General features: G+C 29.0%; 7 protein-coding genes across 7 annotated transcripts; 3 read left to right on the forward strand and 4 right to left on the reverse strand.

Moving 5' to 3' along the window:
* Positions 1-359: 359 nt before the first annotated feature.
* On the reverse strand, positions 360-1085 carry PGO_142530 (DNA/RNA-binding protein Alba 1; the record flags this gene model as incomplete). Its single annotated transcript, XM_028690244.1, has 1 exon — positions 360-1085. One exon carries the CDS (start codon positions 1083-1085, stop codon positions 360-362), a length of 726 nt encoding a protein of 241 aa, XP_028546045.1.
* Positions 1086-5804: 4719 nt separating this feature from the next.
* Positions 5805-7082, forward strand: PGO_142540 (hypothetical protein, conserved; the record flags this gene model as incomplete). The annotated part of the gene is made up of 6 exons (XM_028690245.1): positions 5805-5945; positions 6140-6209; positions 6357-6406; positions 6541-6625; positions 6852-6933; positions 7061-7082. The coding sequence occupies 6 exons, from the start codon at positions 5805-5807 to the stop codon at positions 7080-7082; spliced, it is 450 nt and encodes a 149-aa protein (XP_028546046.1).
* A 771-nt stretch (positions 7083-7853) lies between these two features.
* Positions 7854-8742, reverse strand: PGO_142550 (60S ribosomal protein L13; the record flags this gene model as incomplete). Its single annotated transcript, XM_028690246.1, has 2 exons — positions 7854-8264; positions 8503-8742. The coding sequence occupies 2 exons, from the start codon at positions 8740-8742 to the stop codon at positions 7854-7856; spliced, it is 651 nt and encodes a 216-aa protein (XP_028546047.1).
* Positions 8743-11020: 2278 nt separating this feature from the next.
* On the forward strand, positions 11021-12260 carry PGO_142560 (40S ribosomal protein S16; the record flags this gene model as incomplete). Its single annotated transcript, XM_028690247.1, has 2 exons — positions 11021-11062; positions 11868-12260. 2 exons carry the CDS (start codon positions 11021-11023, stop codon positions 12258-12260), a joined length of 435 nt encoding a protein of 144 aa, XP_028546048.1.
* An 824-nt stretch (positions 12261-13084) lies between these two features.
* PGO_142570 (GDP-mannose 4,6-dehydratase) lies at positions 13085-14167 on the reverse strand (the record flags this gene model as incomplete). The annotated part of the gene is made up of 1 exon (XM_028690248.1): positions 13085-14167. The coding sequence occupies one exon, from the start codon at positions 14165-14167 to the stop codon at positions 13085-13087; it is 1083 nt and encodes a 360-aa protein (XP_028546049.1).
* A 1173-nt stretch (positions 14168-15340) lies between these two features.
* Positions 15341-19645, forward strand: PGO_142580 (ABC transporter; the record flags this gene model as incomplete). Its single annotated transcript, XM_028690249.1, has 1 exon — positions 15341-19645. One exon carries the CDS (start codon positions 15341-15343, stop codon positions 19643-19645), a length of 4305 nt encoding a protein of 1434 aa, XP_028546050.1.
* A 505-nt stretch (positions 19646-20150) lies between these two features.
* Positions 20151-21595, reverse strand: PGO_142590 (translation initiation factor SUI1; the record flags this gene model as incomplete). Its single annotated transcript, XM_028690250.1, has 4 exons — positions 20151-20240; positions 20421-20606; positions 20862-21007; positions 21202-21595. The coding sequence occupies 4 exons, from the start codon at positions 21593-21595 to the stop codon at positions 20151-20153; spliced, it is 816 nt and encodes a 271-aa protein (XP_028546051.1).
* Positions 21596-23756: the final 2161 nt, after the last annotated feature.

Consider the following 23756-nt stretch of genomic DNA (forward strand, 5'->3'; position numbering starts at 1 on the left):
TAACTCATACAAAGGTGAATGATTACGTCTAATTTTACTATAAGGAGAGGGCATGGTTAAATATATATATACATATGCATAACAAAAATATGCCTTGCATTATTCCATTATCATGGGAATTATTTGTGTAATGCGTTTGGGCTATGCACATCCTGTGCATGTGCTTCGTACACACAGGGTCTGCAGTTGGCTAACATACTATATAATGCATTCATTACACATTTGCGTATTCGCACATACGAACATTAACATATCAAAATGTCTATATATCTATCTATATATATATGTATGTATATATGCTCATACAGCCCTGCTCCTACAAGTGGAGAATTAAATAAATTCATTTAAAATTTCTTCAGTTAAGATAAGGCTCTTCCTCCTCTAAAACCACCTCTGCCACCTCGAAAACCACCTCTGCTTCCTCGATATCCACCATCTTTGCCTCCTCGAAATCCTCCTCTGTATCCACCTCTTCCAGATACACCCATTCCTCCACCTGATCTAAATCCTCCTCTACCAAAACTACCACCATATCCTCTACCACCTCTAAAGCTATTTCTTCCATCATACATTCTATCACCAAATGGTCTATAACCACCTCGCCTCATGAACCCACCTCTTCCACCTCTAAATCCACGAAAGAATCTTGGTCTGAAACCTCTTCCCCTAAAAGGCCTAGTATTTGCAATTTCTTCTGGTGACATTTCTTTTACATATTTTTCATCTAATGGTGGTTGATATCCTGCATCTTTCACATCTAACTGATCTCTTGATAATAATATGTCAATAAAGGATACAGTTTTCTCCTGAACCACATGTTCATTATTATCTTGCCCACTAACGTACTGGTCTGTTATAACCGTGCTACCACATCTAGTTATCTGATGTAATCCTTTAAATCGTCTTTTAATTATTTCTGCTAATGTCACTGCTTTTCCGATGGCATTTCCTGTGGCTTTTATTTTCAAACTCTTCTTATCTTCTTCTCCTAAAATTTTCGCACCATAATTTACATAATTTGTCATTCTTCCAGTGGAAGTGATTCTCATTTCATCTTCGTCTATTGGCTCTCTATCTTTCTTCATTTTTCTCAATTATTTATTTATTTTTAATATATATATATATGATAGTTGCAATTTTTTTATGTGTCACAAGTTATGAACGGATATAAAATATCTCTTTTTTCTGTATGTCTCTCTACCTAACTACCTAGATATATATACCGTGTGTAACTTTTCTTATATGTTAAAAATATATATATAATGTATATTTTTTTTTTTTTTTTTTTTTTTTTTTTTATCAGCTAATATGAGCACAACTATTTTATATCTTATTTCAAGTAAAGCAACTGAATTATTCTAAAAAAAAAAAAAAGGAAGGAAAAAAAACGGGCGAAACGTTGATATAAGTTTTCATTCGATAGGACTACATTTATGCATAAACAAATGGGTTCGAAATTTGATAATGAACATACGGAAACTCTAAAACAGATATATTCGCTCCAACACATTGCATATTCTCACTTGCCATGCATCTTACATTTTTATTTATTTTTTTTTAATTAATTATTTTTATATTAACTCTTAATGTTTTCTGTCACAATATTCATGTTCCTGCTGAAGGGGTATAAATGTGGTGGGGAGTGTATCGTGTGTCGATTGAACTATTTTGCTATTTGGTGTTGTGAATATATATTTACACTCATGCATATTCACATTTTTGTGAATACTATTAGCCATTTAAATGTGTAAGTGGGGAAAAAAAATTCATTTAAACATTACAATACGAAAATTCATGTGCTGCTGCTGTTTTTTTTTTTTTTTTTTCTTGCGTTGTATAAATGCAAATGCATAAATAGGAACAAATGTGTGTAGGTATATACATTCATGAAGATAATTCAAGAATGTGGATGGAGACATTTGTTCCTATAGGTAACTTCAGCTAATGTGTGTAACAATAAGGAATAAACATGACAAAAATTAATATGTGTAATATGTCGTACACACATTCTTATATGGATTAGGGTGCTTAAATAGCTTTTCTTAACGTGCTTAGGTAACAGCCTTTCTAAACTATACATTATACGAATCTATGCAAATAAGGGATCTGATACATGAAATAATGTGCATGCATACAAAATCATTTAATCAGTACATGTACATACAAACAAGCTCATCTGGTACAGCTGGTAACAAAACAACGTAAAAAAAGTTGTACAGCGTGATGTGGTTAAGGAACTTTAATGCACACTGAACATGGGGGAAGGTGAAATATCTCACTAAGATGAATGGGAAAATGAAGAAAAAATTCGATATATTTGACGTGTGATATTATCTATATTACAATAAATGCAAAACAAAATCCAAATAGCACAAGAGACACTGTATAATGAGAGTGACATGGTAGAATATGTGTTCTTAAAATGATCATCTTTAATTATTTAAACATATATATATATTCACCAATATACAACATTGTCCCTGTTCAATGTAATTTCAGTTGTAAAAGAAAAAGGAAAAGTATATACAAATCTGTCATGTACCATGACAAGTCACTTCATGATACACAGTATAGGTATTATATCCCATAAGTTGTGTATATATTTATATAAGCATGTGAGTCATGATTAACATAAAATATGTATATGTGTAAATATTATAGCAATTTGAAATATGCAGTTCACGTATGTTTTTTACGTAGATACATGAACACTTACATCTCATGAGGCTTTTTCGTAGCTGAAATATACAAAACACATTAACGTTAAAAAAAAAAAAAAAAAAAAAGTATAATCACAAGCACGGATGAATATACATATTATATATTACAAATTATGTTTTATTTCAGGTTTGTGTTAAAATAAATTCTTACCTTCTGACTTCAAAGTTATGTTTTTTTTTTTTTTTTTTTTTACATTTCTTCAAATACCATGGTTCTCTTATTTTGTTTTAAACTTCCTCATGCTTTTTTTCTTTTTTTCTTTTTTTCTTTTTTTTTCTGGTATATTTTTATTTATTTATACTTTGGCCTTTAATGTTTTTTTTTTTTTTTTTTTTTTTTTTTTTTTTTTCCCTTTTTTTTTTTTTTTTTTTTTTTTTTTTTTTTTTTTAAAGCTTTTTTTTTTTTTTTTTTTTTTTTTTTTTTTTTTTTTTTTTTTTTTTTTTTTTTTTTTTTTTTTTTTTTTTTTTTTTATTTTTTTTTTTTTTTTTTTTTTTTTTATTTTTTTTTTCCCTCTTTATTTATTTTATTATTTTTTTTTTTTTTTCGTAAAGCTCTGCAGTTATTGTTTTATTTTTTTTTATTTTTTTTTAAGCTTGGATCCCCTTACAAGAAACTGCACATGTAATATATTTATATATATTTTTTTTTTTTGGAGGCAAACCGGTTGTGGTGGCAAAATGTGGAACCATCAGTGATCACCTATTTATTAAATATATATTTTGCATACCTTTATAATGGAACAGCATGCACATACGAGGCTCATGTATACAATACATATAATATACATAATATATATAAAATAAATGTTATAGCAAAATAAAATGTGTTCTCTATTTAAACGGTATAAAAGTGCATTTTAGGAGGGCTCAACCCAGTCAGCTTGGATAAGATGGTAAAGGAACCTAATTGGAGATACGTATTTAATTATTAGCGCTTGACATTCATACTTTAGGCATTGTAAAGATGTATATAATATGCGTACAGTACACCTATATATTAATTGATGGTGCGTAAATTGGCATACTCTTTTTTTTTATGTACATACAATAGAAGAAAATAAAAGTTTTAACGGGGACTACCTGTATTAGCACCTTTCCCCCCCCCCCTGCCTCAACCTCTTAAAGCGTTGCTTTCTCATTTGGGTCAACAAATCCAACCATTATTGTATAAATCCACCACCCCTTGGGCATTTTTTTATTGTGGTGCTCATATACCCCCTCTGTTATTACATATATGTAGATGTGACGATATAATTGATGGTGCAGCACTTTTAATTAAAAAAAATTATAAAAACGTGATACTTAAAGCACTTGCGGAGATTATGAAAAAATAGCAAAGTGATCATTCTGAATGTATTTTTTTTTTTTTTTTTTTTTTTTTTTTTTTTTTTTTTCTGAAAAGGGTTCAACATGAATGAAAAAATATTTTACCCCACATTTAAAAGGGTATTTGACACATTGGCTCATCACTCTTTTGGTTTTTTTTTTTTTTTTTTTCTACGAGAAACTAGAAAATTGACAATAAACAAAAAAAACAATCCATTAGGGGAGTTGCGCGTTCTATGAAAAAATAAATTTATCCAAAAAGGGCTTGCTGAATGAAAATACATGCCAATGAACTATTACAACAAAATGGCTTAGTAATGTGTGGAAACTGAAAAAATAAGCACTTACAGAACCCCCCAAAAGAATACTCGTAAACCTACATATGTAGTCGTACTCATAAGTACTTACCTTACCAATTTAAATCTCACTTTTTTAATGCAAGAGGTTTCCCCTCCCCCCCAACATATATAATCAAAATGTCGCACAAAAAAAAAAAAAAAAAAAAAAAAAAAAAGGCACACTTTTGTAGAGAGTAAAATTGGGCATAAGAAAAAGAAAAATATGTAATGTATGCAAATCATGTTCCACATATGTACCGTTTTATCCCCGCATAAAATGTAACATGTTCCAAGTACTCACACTTTTGGAAATTTAAGGATTTATATATTTCAGCTCACATTTTGAAAAAAAAAAAAAAATAGATATATTCTTATATGCAGAATATTTTCTCTCTAATCTTATGTCCAAATGTCCAACAGACGCTTTTTTTTTTTTTTTTTTTTATATATGGGACAAATAAAACCCCAGACTTCGAATGTTTTTCATATAATACACAAAATTGTAATGGAAGTGTATTTGTATGGAATTTTTAATATGCTATTAAATTTAAAATTACATTTAAAAAAAATTTAAACATAATTTTATGAATTTATCACTGAAAAACTTGCATTTTTTTTATTCAAAATTTTGATTTTTTTTTTTTTTTTTTACTATGATATAAATTTATTTTACACTTAGTTTAGAGATATTTTAAAGTAGTCTATACCAGGTGAAAATGTATGAGTGTAGCAATATTTATATTAATTATAAGCCTATTTTTTTAAGGGGTTACAAAAAAAAAAAAATAAAAAAATTTATCCTACCCTAGTTGACTATTACATGAGGTTTCTTCATTTTTTAAATCGAACAATTTTTTTTAGCAAATTTAAATGATATACAGGGAATTATTTCATTTTTTTTTTTTTTTTTTTTTTTTCATTTCTTATGCTCCCCTTTGCATGCTTTTGTAAGTGCTTTATTATAAAATTAAGCCGTGTTCAATACGAAAGCAATTAAGCAAAAGAAAAAATAGGCAAAATTAAAGCCACTTAGTGTGAAATTTACTTCGTTCTTTTGCTCATATAATTATTTGCTCTCAAGGTTTTTTTGGAATAAGCTTTTTGTATGCAAACCCATGGACATGCATACATGAGTATTTTTTGTTCTATGGATACCAACATTCCAAGCGTCTAGGAGCATTGCGCGTACATTTCAAGTGAATTTTTATGAGCATTCAATTGAGAATACAAAACTGCCCCTTACGCATGGGTACTTATATATATGTAGATATAGTTACAAACGGGTATATATGTAGATATACATGTACACGCACGGTTTAATCTGTACACCCGCAACCTTCACACAAGTTCCTCACAGCTGACGAAGCGGATAGATAAATGTTATTGAAACGTCAGAAGGACTAATATTGCATAGTAAACTATGGCAAGGAAAGACAACATATGGATTTTGTGTAGATTTTATTATGGGGGTAAAAATGGTGTGTTAGGAAAAAAGCAGGAGGAGGAAATTTACAAAATTTTGGAAAGTTCAAATACGCCGCTATCCATAATTATTAAAGAAGTACCATTATATTTTTATCTTTTTTATTACACAAATCGATATAACCATTCTAGCAATATGTGCACACAAATATTGACATGCATGCATGAATGAACACACACATGAATATGTACATAAATGCATATATATGTGCATGCACCACCTTGATACACACACGCAGATCTTGTCCCTACTGATAATAATTTTTTTTGTAGGAATTCGATAAAAAAGCAGGAATTCTGTATGGAAAAATATATAAAAGTTTAATTTTTTCTCGTTTCTTAAGTAAAAAAAAATAACATATATATATATATCATATGTTAAAATTATAGAACAAAAGAGTAATGAACTTATGAAAATTCTAACATGAAAAAAAAAAAAAAAAGCATTCACATCTATTGATTTTCCTGTTCCTTTTTGTACCCCGTGTAGTCATTTTCGCAAGTTTGAAACTTCGATTATTTATCATCCGAACTAGTAATGTGAGTATATATCCCTGTTTCCATATGTTCAAATTAAAATATATATATATACATATATCTTAGAAGGCTATATTTGCAATGTTTAAAAAGCATGAATACACACACATAACGTGTTTTCCTTTTACCACTTTTAGAAATACAAAGAAGACGTTTCCCTACTAGCACAATTTGTAACCCTCTGCGATGATTATCTGGATGTTCAAGTATTATACATTGGAGGTATGAACTGGGGAGAAGTTGATCGATTAAACTTCACTATCCCAAGAGAACTTTTTATTTCTACAATTGTGTGACGAAATATATATATTCACACAATCATGACAGAAGTAGCAGACTCAATTTGTGGAAATGCATAACTGATATTTATTAGGAAATATTACTTCTTTATTTTATTTTATTTTATCGCTATATAATTTTTTTTTTTTTTTTTTTTTCTTTATCTCAGTAACCCTGCTTAAATGTAAGCGCTTTTTAAAGGACCTCTTCATTAAATTAAAAATTGAGGAGAATATTCCGTCCATTTTGAAGTAAGATTTTTTTTTTTTTTTTTTTCAAGATATTCTATAGAATATAGTATTTTCCTTTAATCCATGAATTACATGATCAGTATATCATTGTGTCCTTTTTGGCCCTTTCTGCTTTTATACCTTTTAGAGAACTGGAAAATTGTCATTAACATGTCGGGTAACAACTTTTAAGAATACTTTCGAAGATGAGCCGAATTCTCACCCTTTTTTCTTTTTTTTTTCCCCCCTCATTCCCACGTATTATTAATCTTGTATGAAATAAGCTAAATTGTGAGTCTCACATTTTATCCCAAATAATATTTCCCTTTTTTATATGCAAGTGATATACTGACGTTGATACATTCTTATATTATTTTTTTTTTTTTTATTCATACAATGTATGGGAAGAGGATTTAAGGGGAAAGCTCCATTTCTTCCTCACCCAGCTATACTTTTTTTCATATTTAGAATGTTAACTTTTTCCCAAGTCCAAATTTGTTTGCAATTTAGGGATGGTGCCTTTTTTCTGTTATATTAGTCATTTGTAAATGTGCACATATATATATTCATATATATGCAAGAATGTACCTTTTTTTTTTTAAATAAAAAACGAGCTTTCAACATATGCAAATGTTCATGCACAATGTGTGCTTTTTTTGTTTTCGTTAAACTATTAGTTGTTTGCTTCAATATAGGAAAAAAATTATAAAATAAAAAAGTATTAAAAAAATAATTATCATGTATTGTACGTTCTAGTAAAACGGGCAAAAAATAAACATATAAATATACATATATGTGTATTTACATATCCCCTCATCTTTTTCCCCATTTTTACTTGATAAAAAAAAAAAAAAAAGATTTCTAAATGAAGTAGATAAAAATTATGTCTACATTATGAAACTATTTATACACATTTTTTTACGCAATGTATAAAAAATATATTAATTATTATCCTTCGATTTTCTTTTTAGATCCTTTCTTTGTTGTTGTCTGTTCTTTCTTCTTTCAGCTAATTTAGCCTTACGTAATGTTTTATAGGCTAAGTAGGACTTGTCTATCTTAGATACCTCAATCGATTCATAGAATGGCTTCGTATTTCTTTCCTTCTTGAATATACTACGTAACTGTTTCTTCTTTCTTAATTCTTTAATCAGTTCTTTGTTTGCATCAGCTGGTATACCAGCAATACCCTTTTTAACTTTATTCTTTTTCAATGGAATCATTACTAGGCATTTTTTGTATTTTTCCAATCTTTCAATATTTCTTTTTAGCGTTTCTTCACATCTATTTTTTCTCCTTTTGTCAACACATATTCCGATGCTTTGGGCAGATTTAGGGGTTAGTTTGGCCCCCTATAAAACGTAATAAAAGGAAAAAAAAAATAAAGGGAAGTTTTTTTTTTTATATTTATTTTTTTAAGACAGCGTATATACGGGTGAAAACACATATATACATATTTATGTGGTAAAAATGACTGATAAGTTGAACAGAAAATTGTTACAAAAATAAAATCAATTAAAATAAAATGCACACTACACATACGTCAGTATATGGAATGCATCATCATTTGTCCAAATATGTAATACGTACTTTCAATTCCTCAAGTGTAAAACCCCTTCCTAATCTAGATCTGTAATTGTATCTTTGGGTTGGGCATTGAACCATGGGATGTAATTTTTCAATGGGTGTGCCTCCATTTGCTTTTCTTTTCTTTTCCCTTAACAATCTTCTTTTTTTTTTTTTTATATTCTTGTTGAAATTTACCCTTACATATCTTTGCCACCATTTGTGAAGGTGAACATTTGGCAATACGTTGTTGTGTGCCACCATTTTGCAATATTATATTATCAACACAAGGAAAAAAAAAAAAAAAAAATTAAAAAAATAATAAGAGCGTGCTGAATTATAGAAGCGGTAAAAAAAAAAAAAAAAAAAATGTTAATACAAAAGTTTATTCTTTCACAGAATTATATTTAGGTTTTACATATATTCAATATGTAGAATTTTATATGGTGACATAAGAGTGTAAAAAATTGGCATAGTATATTATGTTATTTTATCATTTTTATTTTTTGCTTTATTAATATTGTAATAAGCGGTCTCTGTATTGCTTTCACATATATATCTATATGTACATTCACGTAATTGTTATCCGCATTAGGAAACTCTTAATGCAGAAAAGGAAAAAATATACATATTGATTTATATACGATATATCTCAATCATTTGGACTATGTATGATTTAACAAGCTATAACTTTTTTCTTTCAATGAAACAAGAATAAGAGCATGTTCTAACATAATATATCTCTCAAAAATTAAGATAATCAGTCCATGCGGATCTCTCATTGTGTATTCAGGGAATTAAAACTCTTCTCATTTACTCATCACATATAATGTTCCCTTTTAACTGGCTATAATTTTTACTCTGTTTTTGCGCCCTCAAATTTTTAAATTTTACCTTTTCTTAAAACTACCTTAAAGTTCAGTTGACTTCCTCAGCACATGCGTACGTGTGAGGGGAATATAAATCAAAAAAAAGCTGAAAAATAAATCGTTGTATTTAAATTTAATGGTAATAATATAAATCCAATAAAATAAGAAACAATAAAATATTATGATGCCACTAAATTGTCAAACAACGAAGTAGTAAAAAAAAAAAAAAGAAAGAAGTTTTTAATATTTTTCTTTTCCTTTCCTTATTAATTGTGAAGCTTGCAAAAATATGGATGCATCCCCCAGGGGGTGGGCTCTTTATACACTCTTATTTTAAGTGTTCGTGTTTCTGTATGTAATGTTTTTTTTTTTTTTTTGGTTTAGGTTTTACTACATAGCATAAATGCGCATATACAAAACACAAATATAAAGCATATACATCTGTAAATTCCCCATTTTTAATGCACGGAATTTTACCTAGGTAACCTTTAATATTTTGCGTGGTACATACCATATATATATATATATATTTATGCGGTGTATTATTTGGATGGGGGGCTCTGATTATTTTTTTTTTTTTTTTTGGAGTGATTAAAGGGGGGGAGAGTGCAAGTGTCAAAATGCATGAGGTGGAAATATTCTTTTAAGAATTAATTGCCCCGTCACGTTGGACTTTACATTTCCTTTATTGTTGTATATACTTCTACCCTCTCTGTTGTCATATATTTTTTAACTTATTTTTGTGTATATAATTTTTATATATATATATGGATAGGAATAAAAAATAATAAAAAAAAAAAGGAAATTACTGAAAAAGCGAAACCCGTATGTGCATACAAATGTGAAGTGTACACTATATAATATATATTTTTTTATATATAACATGTCGTCTAAACAAATGTTTAAGTATACATTTCAAGAGTAAGAGTGTGAAGTGTCGGTACAATTTTTTTCTTCCAAAGATGGGCTAATGGAGGTATATATATATATATATAGCCCAATTGTGTTCTGCATCGCCCCTATGAATTAATATGAAACGGAGTAAACTATATATATGTATATCCATATGTACGTATAATACAATCAATATACCATATGTAAATGACCTGTAATTATAATATCCCTCATTTCACTGTAAGCTCTTTTTTTTTTTTTTTTTTTTTTTTTTTTTAAAAAAAGTGAAAAAGAAAAGAACATGTAAAAACGGGAAAAAAAATAAAATAAAAAAAGAATAAATTAAATAAATAAACACTTAAACAGTTAAGCAGATAAATAAATTACAAAAAAGTGATGATACATTCATGTACCATTATTTTATGAAGAACGCAACATTTCATTCGAGGAGATAAAAAAGTTCATATTTTAAACTTATATGCCAAAAAAACCTACTTTAAAGTTCTGGCCATTTTATAGTAAGAAGTTCAACACACAACTTTTTTATAAAACAGCTTAAACAGAAACGTACTATATTCTTTTTCAATTCATATTAAATATCATTATACTGATATTGCAACATATTCCCGCGATCTTACTTGCGCGTAATTACTATACCTCGTTCCAAATGCGTGAAACATGAACCACAGTTTTACTCTTTAACCAAATATACTATACATATATGGACTTGTTTATTATTTCACTTGAAATATTCTTTTGTTCCCTTTTGCAGAAAAAAAATGACAACTAAGGTGAAAAGAGTTCAAACTTTTGGAAAAAAGGTACTACAAGGAATGCAAAAAAAAAAAAAAAATAAATAAAATAAGAGAGAAAGAGAAAAGAAGAAAAGAAAAAAGAAAAATGAAAAATGAAAAATGGAAAAAAGAGAAAAGAAAAACGCAATGTAAATCTAATAAAAATATATGAAAAAATAGAGTGCTTTGGGGGCACACATTTTTTTTTTTTATCACACCTCTAAAGTTGTCCTATTGGAGTGTTTATATTCATGTATACGTAATTAAATGTTCTTATTCACACTTTTTACGGAGAAATAGATTATGTTTCACCTTTTTTTTTTTTTTTTTTTTTTTTTCCTCCTGATCCCTATTGTGTGAATTGATGAGTTTACTTGTGTGTTTTGTTGTAACGCTGAAGGAATGTAATGCTATATGCATATGTGTACAACGTACATAACATACTCATATTCCACACGAAAAGGGATAAAAAAAAAAAAAAAAAATGACATTATATATTATGGTTTTCATTTTTAAAAATGTCTGTCATGTACAGTAACATTTTTATATTTTTGTATGAATAATAAATGTGTGGTTAAAAACATGTATGTATTTTTTTTTTAATACATAAGAAATGAAAAAGTGAGAAGTTTTTTACCAGCCTGTACATTATCCATCTTACAACGTGTAACATAAATCTACAGATAGCACGTGTATATTTTTTTTTTAAAGCATCTGATTTGGTGTTTTATTCATGGTGCATTTATACATTAATTATAAGTTATCTTCCATTTAATAAGGTTATTATTTATTTTGCTTTTTTTTTTTTTTTTTTTACCTTTCATTTTTAAAGAAAACATCTGTTGCAGTAGCTACCGTGACCAATGGAAAGGGACTAATAAAATTGAACGGAAAAAATTTAGACCTAGTAGAACCATATATTTTAAGAACGAAGGTTTATGAACCCTTATGGTTAATCGGGGCATCAAAATTAAAAAATCTGGATATTCGTATAAGAGTTAAGGGAGGAGGTCAAACAGCTCAAATTTATGCAATTAGACAAGCCATTGGAAAAGGAATAATTTCATATTACCAAAAATATGTAGACGAATCTACGAAGAAAGAATTAAAAGATACCTTATTAAGATACGATAGAACGTTGCTTGTTGGAGACACAAGAAGATGTGAACCCAAGAAGTTTGGAGGAAAGGGTGCTCGTGCAAGATATCAAAAATCATATAGATAAATGCTTCACTTTTTTCTTTTTTTTTTTTTTTTTTTTTAATTTTTGCTCATGCGTGAGGATGATGAATGTGTATATCTCCCTTAGTTGTGTAATCTTATTTACCTAGGATTATCTGTTTACATAGAAAATTCTCCATCTGTATATTATGTATGTGCCAGCAATGAATGTCTTTTTTACAAAATAAGGAGACCTCGAACGAATTGGCAGAGGAAGCATTCCGTGCTCCCCCTAGACAAAAGTAATTCTTTCACTTATGGAGCTTTTTTTAATTACGTATTAATTGCTTATACGTATATTTATAGATATATGTATTGTTATTATACAATTATATATGTTATGGTGTAAATATTTTATTTATTCATCAACATAATAACTTCCCAAACTTGCCCTTTTATAAATAATCATTATAATTGTGTATTATAATTAAGACAAAAGAAGAAGATTATTAAATAAATAATCATGTAAATACTAAAAAAATACGAAATTGCAAAATTCTCCCACTAGGGGTTCGATCAGTGGGTAGGAACATGTGCATTTAACTGACACATTTGCAAAACATAGAAAACGGATAGAAAAAACATACATATTGCAATGTGCAAGAGGTTTGATGTAGTAAAAAAAAAAAAATGTTCTGGTATCATAAAATATGCTAATATGTACATTGCAATAAATAAAAAAAAAAAAAAAAAAAAAAACAACAAATTTGGTGAAGGAGGGAGAGGTGGGGCCCATATTGGTTTGTAACAAAAGGGATGAATGATTATCACATATGAAAATAGGAGATCAACATAAGTGTAAAGTGATTACAGAATGGCAATCTCTTTTCATTGTACCATTTCTTGTTTGTTGCTTTTGTAATTTTCGTATTTCCTCACACATGTGTCGAAATCATCGAAAGGCAAGTTGTGCTCCTCAAAATCATACTTGAGCATCTCATAAATGAGCTGAAAGAAGTTGTAGTTTGGAAACCATTTTAATACCGTCCTGGCTTTAGTAGAGTCTCCATGTAAGGTATAAACTTCAGATTCTCTAAAATATTTGATGTCTTTTTTGATGAGCACATTATTATTTTGATCTATTCCAATTTCATTTATTCCTATTCCTTCCCATTTTAAAAAAAGGCCAACAAAAGAAAATGAAATTTCACAAAATTCTCTCACAGAGTGTTGTTCATTTGAGCATATTACAAAATCATCTGCATCATGTTGTTGTAACATTAAATACATTGCATATACATAATCTTTTGCATGCCCCCAATCTCTCCAAGTGTCAATATTACCTAATGTTATGCACTTTTGTATGCCTTTACATATTTTTGCTATTCCTTTTGTAATTTTCTTAGTTACAAAAGTTTCTCCTCTTCTCGGACTTTCATGATTAAATAATATTCCATTGACACAGAACATATTATATGAGTCTCTATAATTTATAGTTATGTAATGTGCATACAATTTTGCAATTGCATATGGAGACACAGGGTTAAATGGGGTGTATTCATTTTGGATGTTACTTTTTATTTTTCCAAATAATTCAGATGTTGATGCGTTATAAAATTTTATATTAGGAACTTTGGAATTTTTTATTGCTTCTAATATGCGTAATGTGCCTAAGGCTGTCGTCTCAGCTGTGTATACTGGCAATTCGAAGCTAACTTTTACATGACTCTGTGCAGCTAAATTATATATTTCATTTGGCTTTGTCTTACTTATTAATGAACAAATATTACTACTGTCAAGTACGTCACCATAATGCAAAATCAGCTTGTCAAATATATGGTCTATCCTTTTCGTGTTAAAAGAGCTGCATCTCCTTATAACACCGTGCACAACATACCCTTTATCCAGTAACAGCTCGCTTAGGTACGAACCATCCTGTCCCGTGATTCCAAATATGATGGCGACGTTCATTCCGGCTTTGAGCTCACGAGTCTGATGTATGTGGCAGCACAGAACTGTTAAAAGAGGGTAGCCACAAAATAGTGGGAAAGGGAAGCAAAATGGAAGACCAAAGTGAGCGAGTAAAAATATCTACTGTTTGATCTTGTCTGTGTTGCATTCCCGCAAACTCCGAACTTGCGAATATTAACTAGGAAAAATTTTCGGCGAGAGGTGAAATAACAAAAGTGTAACGGGCAAAATACTATATGTTACCTGAAAAATGTTACCTGCCATATGCTGGGTGTCAAATGTAACGTGCCAAATGTAATGTACCACATGCAGCCTCGCTAATTTCTTATTTTCGCAAAAAAGTCCTCGTTATTTATGTGATTCGCACAAAGTCTTACACCCCTAAATATGAGGTGCACACCTGTGATTGTTTTAACAAATAATTTTCAGAATAGTTATTAAAATTCGTTTGTGTTTTTCCTTTTTTTTTTCTCTCCACACTTTTGTCTAATGTATAAGTAAACAAATGCTATTGCTTAAATGACTGCATGTGTATGCGACATGTGTAAAAGATTTTATTGCTTAGTAGATAACTATCACTAACAAAGAAAAAAGAAAAAAAAAAAAAAAAAAAAAAAAATACATAACAGCAAAACAAGAACATAAAAACCGGGGAAAAAAAAAAAGAGTATGCACTCTACACACTGTATAACATGCGCCGTTACATATATATAGTTTTACTCCTGATCTTTAAATTTGAATTAATTTTTCCTTTAAGGAAATACTCTTTTCAGTTGTATATTTCAAGATACAGAATTGTTTTTTTTTTTTTTTTTTTTCCCCGGTTTTTATGTTCTTGTTTTGCTAATATGTATTTTTTTATTTTTTTACTCCCCTTTTTTATTCAACATATGTGTACAATTTTTTTTTTTTTTTTTTTTTTTTTATTCTTTTTTCTTTCTTTGCAGCGGTAGTAGTTGGTAGACTATAAGTTATGTGTCACTCATTTATTTGGTTATTCATTTTTCTTTCATACCTTTTTTATTTCTTTTTATCCTTTGTACATTTCGCGCCTCTTTTATATTTATATTTACATTTACATTTTGTATATTGTTTTTCGTTTTTTTAATTTTTTTTTTTTTTTTCGTAAGTATTTACTGTAAGTCCTTCTAAACCCATAAACAATGATATAACATGTTCGTTGAACTCTTTTTGTGCCTCATCACATACTGTTACATACTACAATGTAAAGGCTTACAATTTAGTAAATATAAAAATAACTTTTTAAACAATCTGCATATAAAAAATGTCATACATCATAAAGAAGTCTCCCATTTGAAAAAGAGAAAATACACACACAATGGCACATTGCATATATCAGACAAAAGACGTGGTCAGACACTGCTAAGTAGGAGGAGAAAGTGCACATGGGAGTATGGTCTTTCCAAGTGCGACCAGCAAGGTGAGGCGAATCATCAGGGGGATGACAAGGTAGATTACGAAGTGGGTGACGAAATGGATGACAAAGTAGATGACGAAATGGATGACAAAATAGATGACGAAGTGGATGTCCAAGTGGATGACGAAATGGATGTCCAAGTGGATGACGAAGTGGATGACGAAGTGGATGTCCAAGTGGATGACGAAATGGATGTCGAAACTGATGTCGAAACTGATGTCCAAATGGATGACGAAACTGAGGAATACCCAGCAGCGGAGAGAGAGATGTACGAAAAGCTGTTCAACGTCGAAGGAGATGAAGAAGATAGGATGTTGTCACCCAAGTATAACATGAATATGTATAATGTGCTCGAAAAGAATTATGAAGAGAAAGAAGATAACAAAGTGATTTTAACAATCAAGAGTTTACAGTACGAAATAAATAATAAAAAACTTATAAGTAATTTGAATTTGCAGTTACATAAATCAGAGTGTGTTGGTTTGATAGGTAACAATGGTTGTGGAAAAACTACGCTCTTAAATTTAATTTATGAGCATTCAAACAATAGCAATAAAAGCATAATTCTAAATAATAAAGTTTCCACTGAAAAAGTGCAAAATTTTACCTTAAATGAGGAAAATTTAAACAGTATGGTGAAGAAAAATAAATTTGATCATCTGTACAAAATATTATCATATATGAGAAGGAATTCATTCGATTTATCTGCATTTCCGTTTGTTATAAAAAATAAGAAAGTTTCTGATTTTGAACAAATGAAGAAAAAAATGGGTACGAATACGAATCTCTTTTATAAAAATGATGTATTTTATTTTAAACAAAATATTCACCTTTTAGAAAATAACAATTTAACAGTTTTTGAAAAGGTACTAAAGTTTTATGAACCCATTTTAGACAAATATGAAGTGTTATGTTATATTGAAAGCAACATAAGCAAATACAAAAAATTTGACACTCTTAAAATGTTTGATATAGAGGAGGCAGAAGAAAAATCTAACTATCCCCCTAGTGAACTAACTAATAAACAGTATCGAAAAAGGGTTAACAGAAATGGAAAAATGAATAATAATGGTTGTAGTAGTGGTACCTCATTGAGTACCTTGACAAAAGAGGAAGATTCAAACTGTCCAGGGATAATGGCTCAGTTTGGCTGTATCTCCACCGATAGTAATGGTAACACAAGAAAGAAGGAAAAAAAAAACGAAGACGATGTGAGAGGAAGACAAATAGGAGTAACCGAAACAGTAACACAAGGGGAAGATGACCAAGCGGAGGAGTCATTCGCTCAGTCAAAATATTTCGAACTAATAATCCAATTGTACATGAACGAGAAGGAAAATGTTTTCAAAGAGTTAAATCAAGTAAAAATGAACTTTCATAAATACATAAATATTTTAAATTTGAAAAATTTCTTGCATGTGAAACTACGAGACATGAGTAACGGGTACATCATCCGCGTGTACTTGTTGCTGCTCCTTCTGAGCAAATCTAAACTACTATTAATAGATGAAATTAATAATAACCTAGACATATTCAATATTTTTTTTATTATGAACATATTTAATTATTCTTTGAAATATAAAGAAATTGGAATAATTTTAGCTAGTCACGATTTTTTTCTAGTGAGCAAATTGTGTAACCGTATTTTAGACTTCAATAAAATTTATGGACACGATATAGATTTTAGTAATATAGCACAGTTAAAAAAAATGAACAGAAATATTAATAGCATAAATCATTTTGATGATGTACAAGAACTACAAAGAAGAAATGAAAACGGCTCGAATACTACATTTTTTAAGGGGAATTACACTGAATATTTACATAATATGAAAATTTTGTTTGATCATAGGAGGAAAAAAAAGGAAGAATTGAAAAGAATTATAGACCAATTAAGTACTACGATAAACCAAGCGAAAAAGAAGAAAAATAAAGAATTTATGCATCAATCTTTGAAAAAAAAAGAAGAAGATTATAAATTATATCAAAATATATATTCTCTCTTTTTTGATAATCAATTGAATTATCAATATATGTATTATAATTTAATATATAGCAAGAAAAATGAAAAAAATTCAAACAAATTTGCAGTAGAAAATTTTAATACAAAGGAAAGTGCACATCAACAGTTCAGTTCTAGGGAGGGAAACACAACTAAAGGAGATATTCAAACGAATAAAGGGAACGGAAAAAATGTGAAGTATCACATCACACACAGTGATTCAAATTGTAGTGATGGGCATCTGGGCAGAACAGGGACAAGCTTCGATGGAAGCATCGGCAAGAACGTTGATAATTACTTGGACAAGTACTGCAACAATGACATGGGGAATAACTCACCGATGCAGCTAGAGCATGAGGAGGAAGAAGACGTGAAAACGTTTGTTTACAACAAAATAAAGGATGTAGAAGGAAGCATGAATAAGAATGTTCTAATCGATATGAGCAAAAAAATTAAAAACAATGAGCTGATAGAAATTGGAGAAAAGTATGGAAAAAACAACGTATCCCTGTACGAGTTTGAGAATTTTTCCTTTTATTTTTTAAATAAAAAAAAAAAAAAAAAATACATTTTTAAAAATATGAATTTAAGTATAAACAGCGGTGAAAATGTTCTTCTCTTGGGGAAAAATGGAATTGGAAAATCCACTCTTTTCAAAATATTGACGAATAAGTATAACTTTCAGATGAGGAAAGAAGGAGGTAGACATCAGAGAAGTATATATGCATACGGAGATGGTGAAGAAATAATGGACGAAGAAGAGGAATCTGATCAAATGCTAAATAGAGAAAATATAGGAACAAGAGTCTGTAAAGAAAAAGTGGCAAACTTTGAGGGTAACATAAATTGCAACTTTAACAATGTGCTGTTAACATACTTTGAGCAGAATATGATTAAAAAATTAAACTTAGAAATTAACGACTATTTTAGATATTTAATTGAGAAGGTGAATTATGAACCAATTCATTTTGATGACAGTTTAGAAATAGACAATGACAGTATCATGAACAGTTATAATTACAACAATCGAGATGATTATTCGAATGAAGAACACTTTTTATTTTACGTTCTAAATAAAACGAAACCTTTTTGCAATGAGCAAGATGTGGAAAACATTGAAGAGAAAATAAAAGCGCTGCTAAAAATATTTTATATTGATAGCTCAACACGTTTGAAAGAAAAAAGCGGAGGAGAGAAAGTGCGTATATTACTTCTTTCTCTATTTTTAAAAAAATCTAATTTATTATTATTAGATGAGATAAACAACAATTTAGATATTTATTTGAAAAATCTCTTGTTAAATTTTTTAAATTTTATATATCAAGGCAGATATATATTAACAACTCATGACTTTTATATTATTAAAAATTTGAACAATCTTCATAAAATTATTTATATTTTTGATTATGAAAATGTCTTTACATTTTACAATGTGCAAGATTTTATTCAAAACTTTTATCACTTCATTTTGAATTCGTTTAATTCGTTCCATATGTTCAACGGTCATGCAAATAAGACAAGGCGTGAATTTAATCAATCAATTGTTCAGAACAATATTTTGCACGACAGAATGAAACACCAGATTAGTCCCGATTTGGTGCAGGAGCAAAATCAGGGGCAGACTCATGGACAGAAGCAGAAAAATGGTTATTACCACAACATGAATACAGCCAAGTCGAGTCAACACGACAACGACAAAAATAATGTTGTTCAAAAGAATGAGAAAATAGATGCATCATTTTTTTATGAACGTAATAATAACGGGCAAGCAAGTGTAAACCCAGTTGAAGTGGAAAAAAAAAAAAATTTAGAGAATTATGATAAAATTCTATACGATAATCATGATTATGAAATATTGCAATTCTTAAAAACACAATATGATAAAGATAGAAATGAAAGAAAAAATTATGAACAAATAAATGATAATATGCAGGAGGATGAAATTTTCGAAAGTAAAAAGGTGAATAAAAAAAATTTTGGAGGAAAGGGCTCATCTGGGAAAATAAAAATAAAAAATTGGAAACGTTGGAAAAAATGAACTTTTGTCATATTCAAATGGGGAGCACATATATCCTAATTTCTCATGACCGTCTTGAACAATAAACATGCAAGAGCAATTCGGTTTTATTATATCTTTTATATATATGTAAAATATGAAATAGTGTGTGTTCCCAAGGGAAAGGAACATATCATAGAGCCTTCGCATAAGTTTTTTTTTATGCTAAGCCAAATGTCATTCTTTAACACCTTCACAATATTAGCTATATATGCACACTAATAGATAAGTTATTTTTCTTTATTGTCATATATGAATTAAAACAATTGTGATAAGCCCAAGTAATGCGAGGAAAATATAAGGAGCGAAACTTAAAAATGTTCATACTCTGATTTTTGCAAATTCTGTTAAAATGAGAACCTTACTCCTAATCTTATGTAATACACGCGTGCATACATACGTGGACATATATGCATCAATATGTGTGTGTAATTGTCTTGAAGAAAAAAAAAGGGAAAATCTCCACTGTACTCCCCCACATAGTCAACTATTTGGGAGGGAGAATTACGAAGACGTCCTCAGGAATTTCTGGGCAATTCTTCATTATGATGTCGACAATGTTATGTTCAACATCTCCCTACAAAGGTGGACACATAAAAGGAGAGGGGTGATTATATTTGAGCTTCATGGTTGCGTGTGTACATACAGACATACATGTGTGGGTATATATTTATGCATATATATACAAGTACATATACATATACGTGTATATTTACACACGCTTATTTTTGTACATATAAAGCGAGGGGCGCTATACCTGTATGTCTATCTGGTCAGGGGCATTATTCGACGACCCCTTGATAACAGAAGCACCACATGCATAAAACCGAGAAAATATTTTTGCCATTTTGTCTAGTTTGACATATGTGTGTAATCCCACTATAACAGTTACAACTTTTTTTCGTGCTCTTGTAGTCTTCTGTATTGTAATTTTTTGCGTTGTCTGTAAAGGTAAAAAAGAAGAGAAATAGACGAAGGGGAAGGCGGAAGAAATGAATATTAATAGGATTACACGGTTCATAATGGGTGTGGGTGGGTGTTGGTGCACGAACCTGCATCTACATGTCAGTAAACATATTTTATAATATATACAATAAACGTATAAGGTAAACAATAGAGCACATATATTCATTTGTATAATACATGTACATATGTGTATGTATACTTATGTATATGTATTATGTTGATATTTCATTACATTTTGGAGGGGTTTTTTCGTCTGCCTTTTGTTGGTAGTTTCTGTATTATTCTTTAAAATGTCGTAGTTGTACTTTTCCTTATTTTCTTCCTTACACTGATTGAACGAATTTCCATATTCACAATATTCGTAGGGCATTCCACAAACTATAGGGGGAGAGAATGAATGTGAAAAAGAAAGAGGGAAAAAAAAAAAAAAATTCATTAAGTGTGTCCTTATATAATTTAGAGGAGCATTGTAAAGTTACATATATATATATGATGTAGTATTACACATGTCCAACCACATGTGTGCATATATTTATACATCCATATAGTGCATTCATGTGAGTGTTGAGAACCTTTACAATATTCCACAATGCAAGGTTCATATTTTTTCCCCTTCATTTTCAAATGACTTTCTCCCAAGGGGTTTCCAACTTCACCATTATTTTCTTTTAAATTATTTGAAGCATCATTTGTATTTTCATCATCTTGTGAATTTTCACCATTTTTATGTTCATCCTTAATGTCATTATTCTTAATTTGACTACTATTGTCTATAATATTTTTATTATTTGAAGCTTTCGTGCCTTGCTTTTTACGTTTTTTTTCTTCTTTCTTGTCTTTCATTTTTAAATATCTCAATTTCCTTTGTGAGATTTTTTCTTGACCAGATTCTTCCCCTTCTTGATGTTCTTCATCTGCATCCGATTTTATTTTCATTTTATCAAATTCATTTTCTAATTCATCCATTTTGGACTGTATTAAAGGAGAAGTATGTTCGTCAGGAGGGTTCGTTTGGTTGGCTCTTCCCTCGGTTCGTTCGTCTTATGGTTTTTTTTTTTTTTTTTTTTTTTTTTTTTTTTTTTTTTGGTGGTTTGGTTTTTTTTTTTTTTTTTTTTTTTTTTTTTTTTTTTTTTTTTTTTTTTTTTTTTTTTTTTTTTTTTTTTTTTTTTTTTTTTTTTTTTTTTTTTTTTTTTTTTTTTTTTTTTTTTTTTTTTTTCTTGTGGTGGTTGGGTTATTATATTATTTTTATGCACCAATCGAAGTTGTAAGAATTGGGGATACACTTTTAAAGGCAAAATTAGTTAATGATGTTCCAACACCGCGAAAAAAAAAAAAAAATTAAAAAGTTAAAATGTTATGTATACTATTAATCTGAATCTTCTATCATAACCGATGCGTCCTATTCATGCATGGATATACGTGAGTTGCTTATGGAAAGAGGTGTTTACTGAATTGTACAAGGTATTATCGAACGTAATAATATGTGTATATAATTTAGTGTTACACTTTTATATGTATATATTTTCTACACTTTTGTTAGTGCCACGTGGGTATAATAATATAAGTTAGCCATCTTTAGGAAAGATAAAATCGACACCTGCGTGATTCAACAATAATTGCAATTTGTTAAATGTTCATTCTTTCAGTAGGTTTCAGTTGGTGCTTTTTTTTTTTTTTCTTACTCATTTACATACACCTCCCCCCCAATAACTTTCACATGTTTTTTTTTTTTTTTTTCGTTTGACTACTTCATTGATTTTCCCCTTATAGTGATTTTTTTCTTGTACCACTTTTGGCGCTTACTACAAAAAATCGTTGTTGGTGAGAAAATGTTCATTACAACGATTGCAAAATAGTTACCACCTACCTATATGTGTATATATTTTCCTTTTTTTATGTAAAAGGAGATATATATTCAACCTTTTTTGAAGTATATATCTGGGATGACAAAAGCATGACGCGAAACCAACTGAGCGGCATTCAAACAACTTTGGGATATAATTATATTCTTCCATGTAGTGATATATATATATATATGCATATATTTTATGCGAATTCATCAATATTTTAACACAATGAAAACTTTGTACTTTATTTCATTCGCACAAAAATATGGTGCATTTTTCGAAGTTTCCATACTTTTACAAACAATTCATTTATCGCGTATTCGTATATATTATGTATAGTATATATATTTATATATACATGTTTTATTTTTAATATATTAGTTTTTTTTTTTTTTTTTTTTTTTTTTTTTTTATTTTAACCTATAACACTTACACAGACACGTAGAAAAATTTTCACTGAGCTTAAAAAAAGGTACCCTTCTCCCCCTTGTATTTTAAAAATTTTTAACCCTAGTTTTTTCAAGCTAGGATTCCAAATCGGGTTAAATTATTTTCTACATAATGTGTGTTCTAATTTCAACAGAAAGCTTTATCATGTTCATAGATAAATTTGTTCCCCCATAGATGATGCCTCCTTATAATAATGTACCCTGAAATTTTTTCCTTCATTCCTTCAAAAACGGAATGCAGAAGACTGAGCATTCCATCATATCTTTGTTTTTATTTTTGTAGGAGGAGCCTACAAGGATTTAAAAAAAAAACAAAAATGGTAAACAGTTATAATAACACATAGTATAATATAACTACTGCCTGAAATTAAAAATTTACGAATAAAAAAATTCCTGGAAAAGAGAAATTTCTATACAAACATAGCACATAATACATGCATATTGTATGTATAAGATTGTAAAAATGTGAAATATATACCACACTTTGACAATTATAATAAAAAATGAAAATATCCCTTTTTTTTGTTTTTTTTCGTTTTTTACTTTTTTTTTTTAAATTCCTTTTAAGCGTTTCTACATGATTAAATTTTTTGTGAACCAAAAAAAAAAAAAAAAAAGGAAAATCTGCTTCTTTTCATATTTTACACTTCCAACTACACAACAATTTTGCAAACCCTCTTTTTGTAACATATGTGCTTAAAATTTATACACAATAGAAAATAATATACATATGAATATATATAGATGAACAGATACACACTGTAAGATAAAACAACCTACTACATGTGTTTCTCTTGTATTAGTAAATTTTTGCGTACCCCCCATACAGAG

The sequence above is a fragment of the Plasmodium gonderi genome, assembly GCF_002157705.1.
Source record: "Plasmodium gonderi DNA, contig: Chr14, whole genome shotgun sequence".
NCBI classification, from domain to species: Eukaryota; Apicomplexa; class Aconoidasida; order Haemosporida; family Plasmodiidae; genus Plasmodium; species Plasmodium gonderi.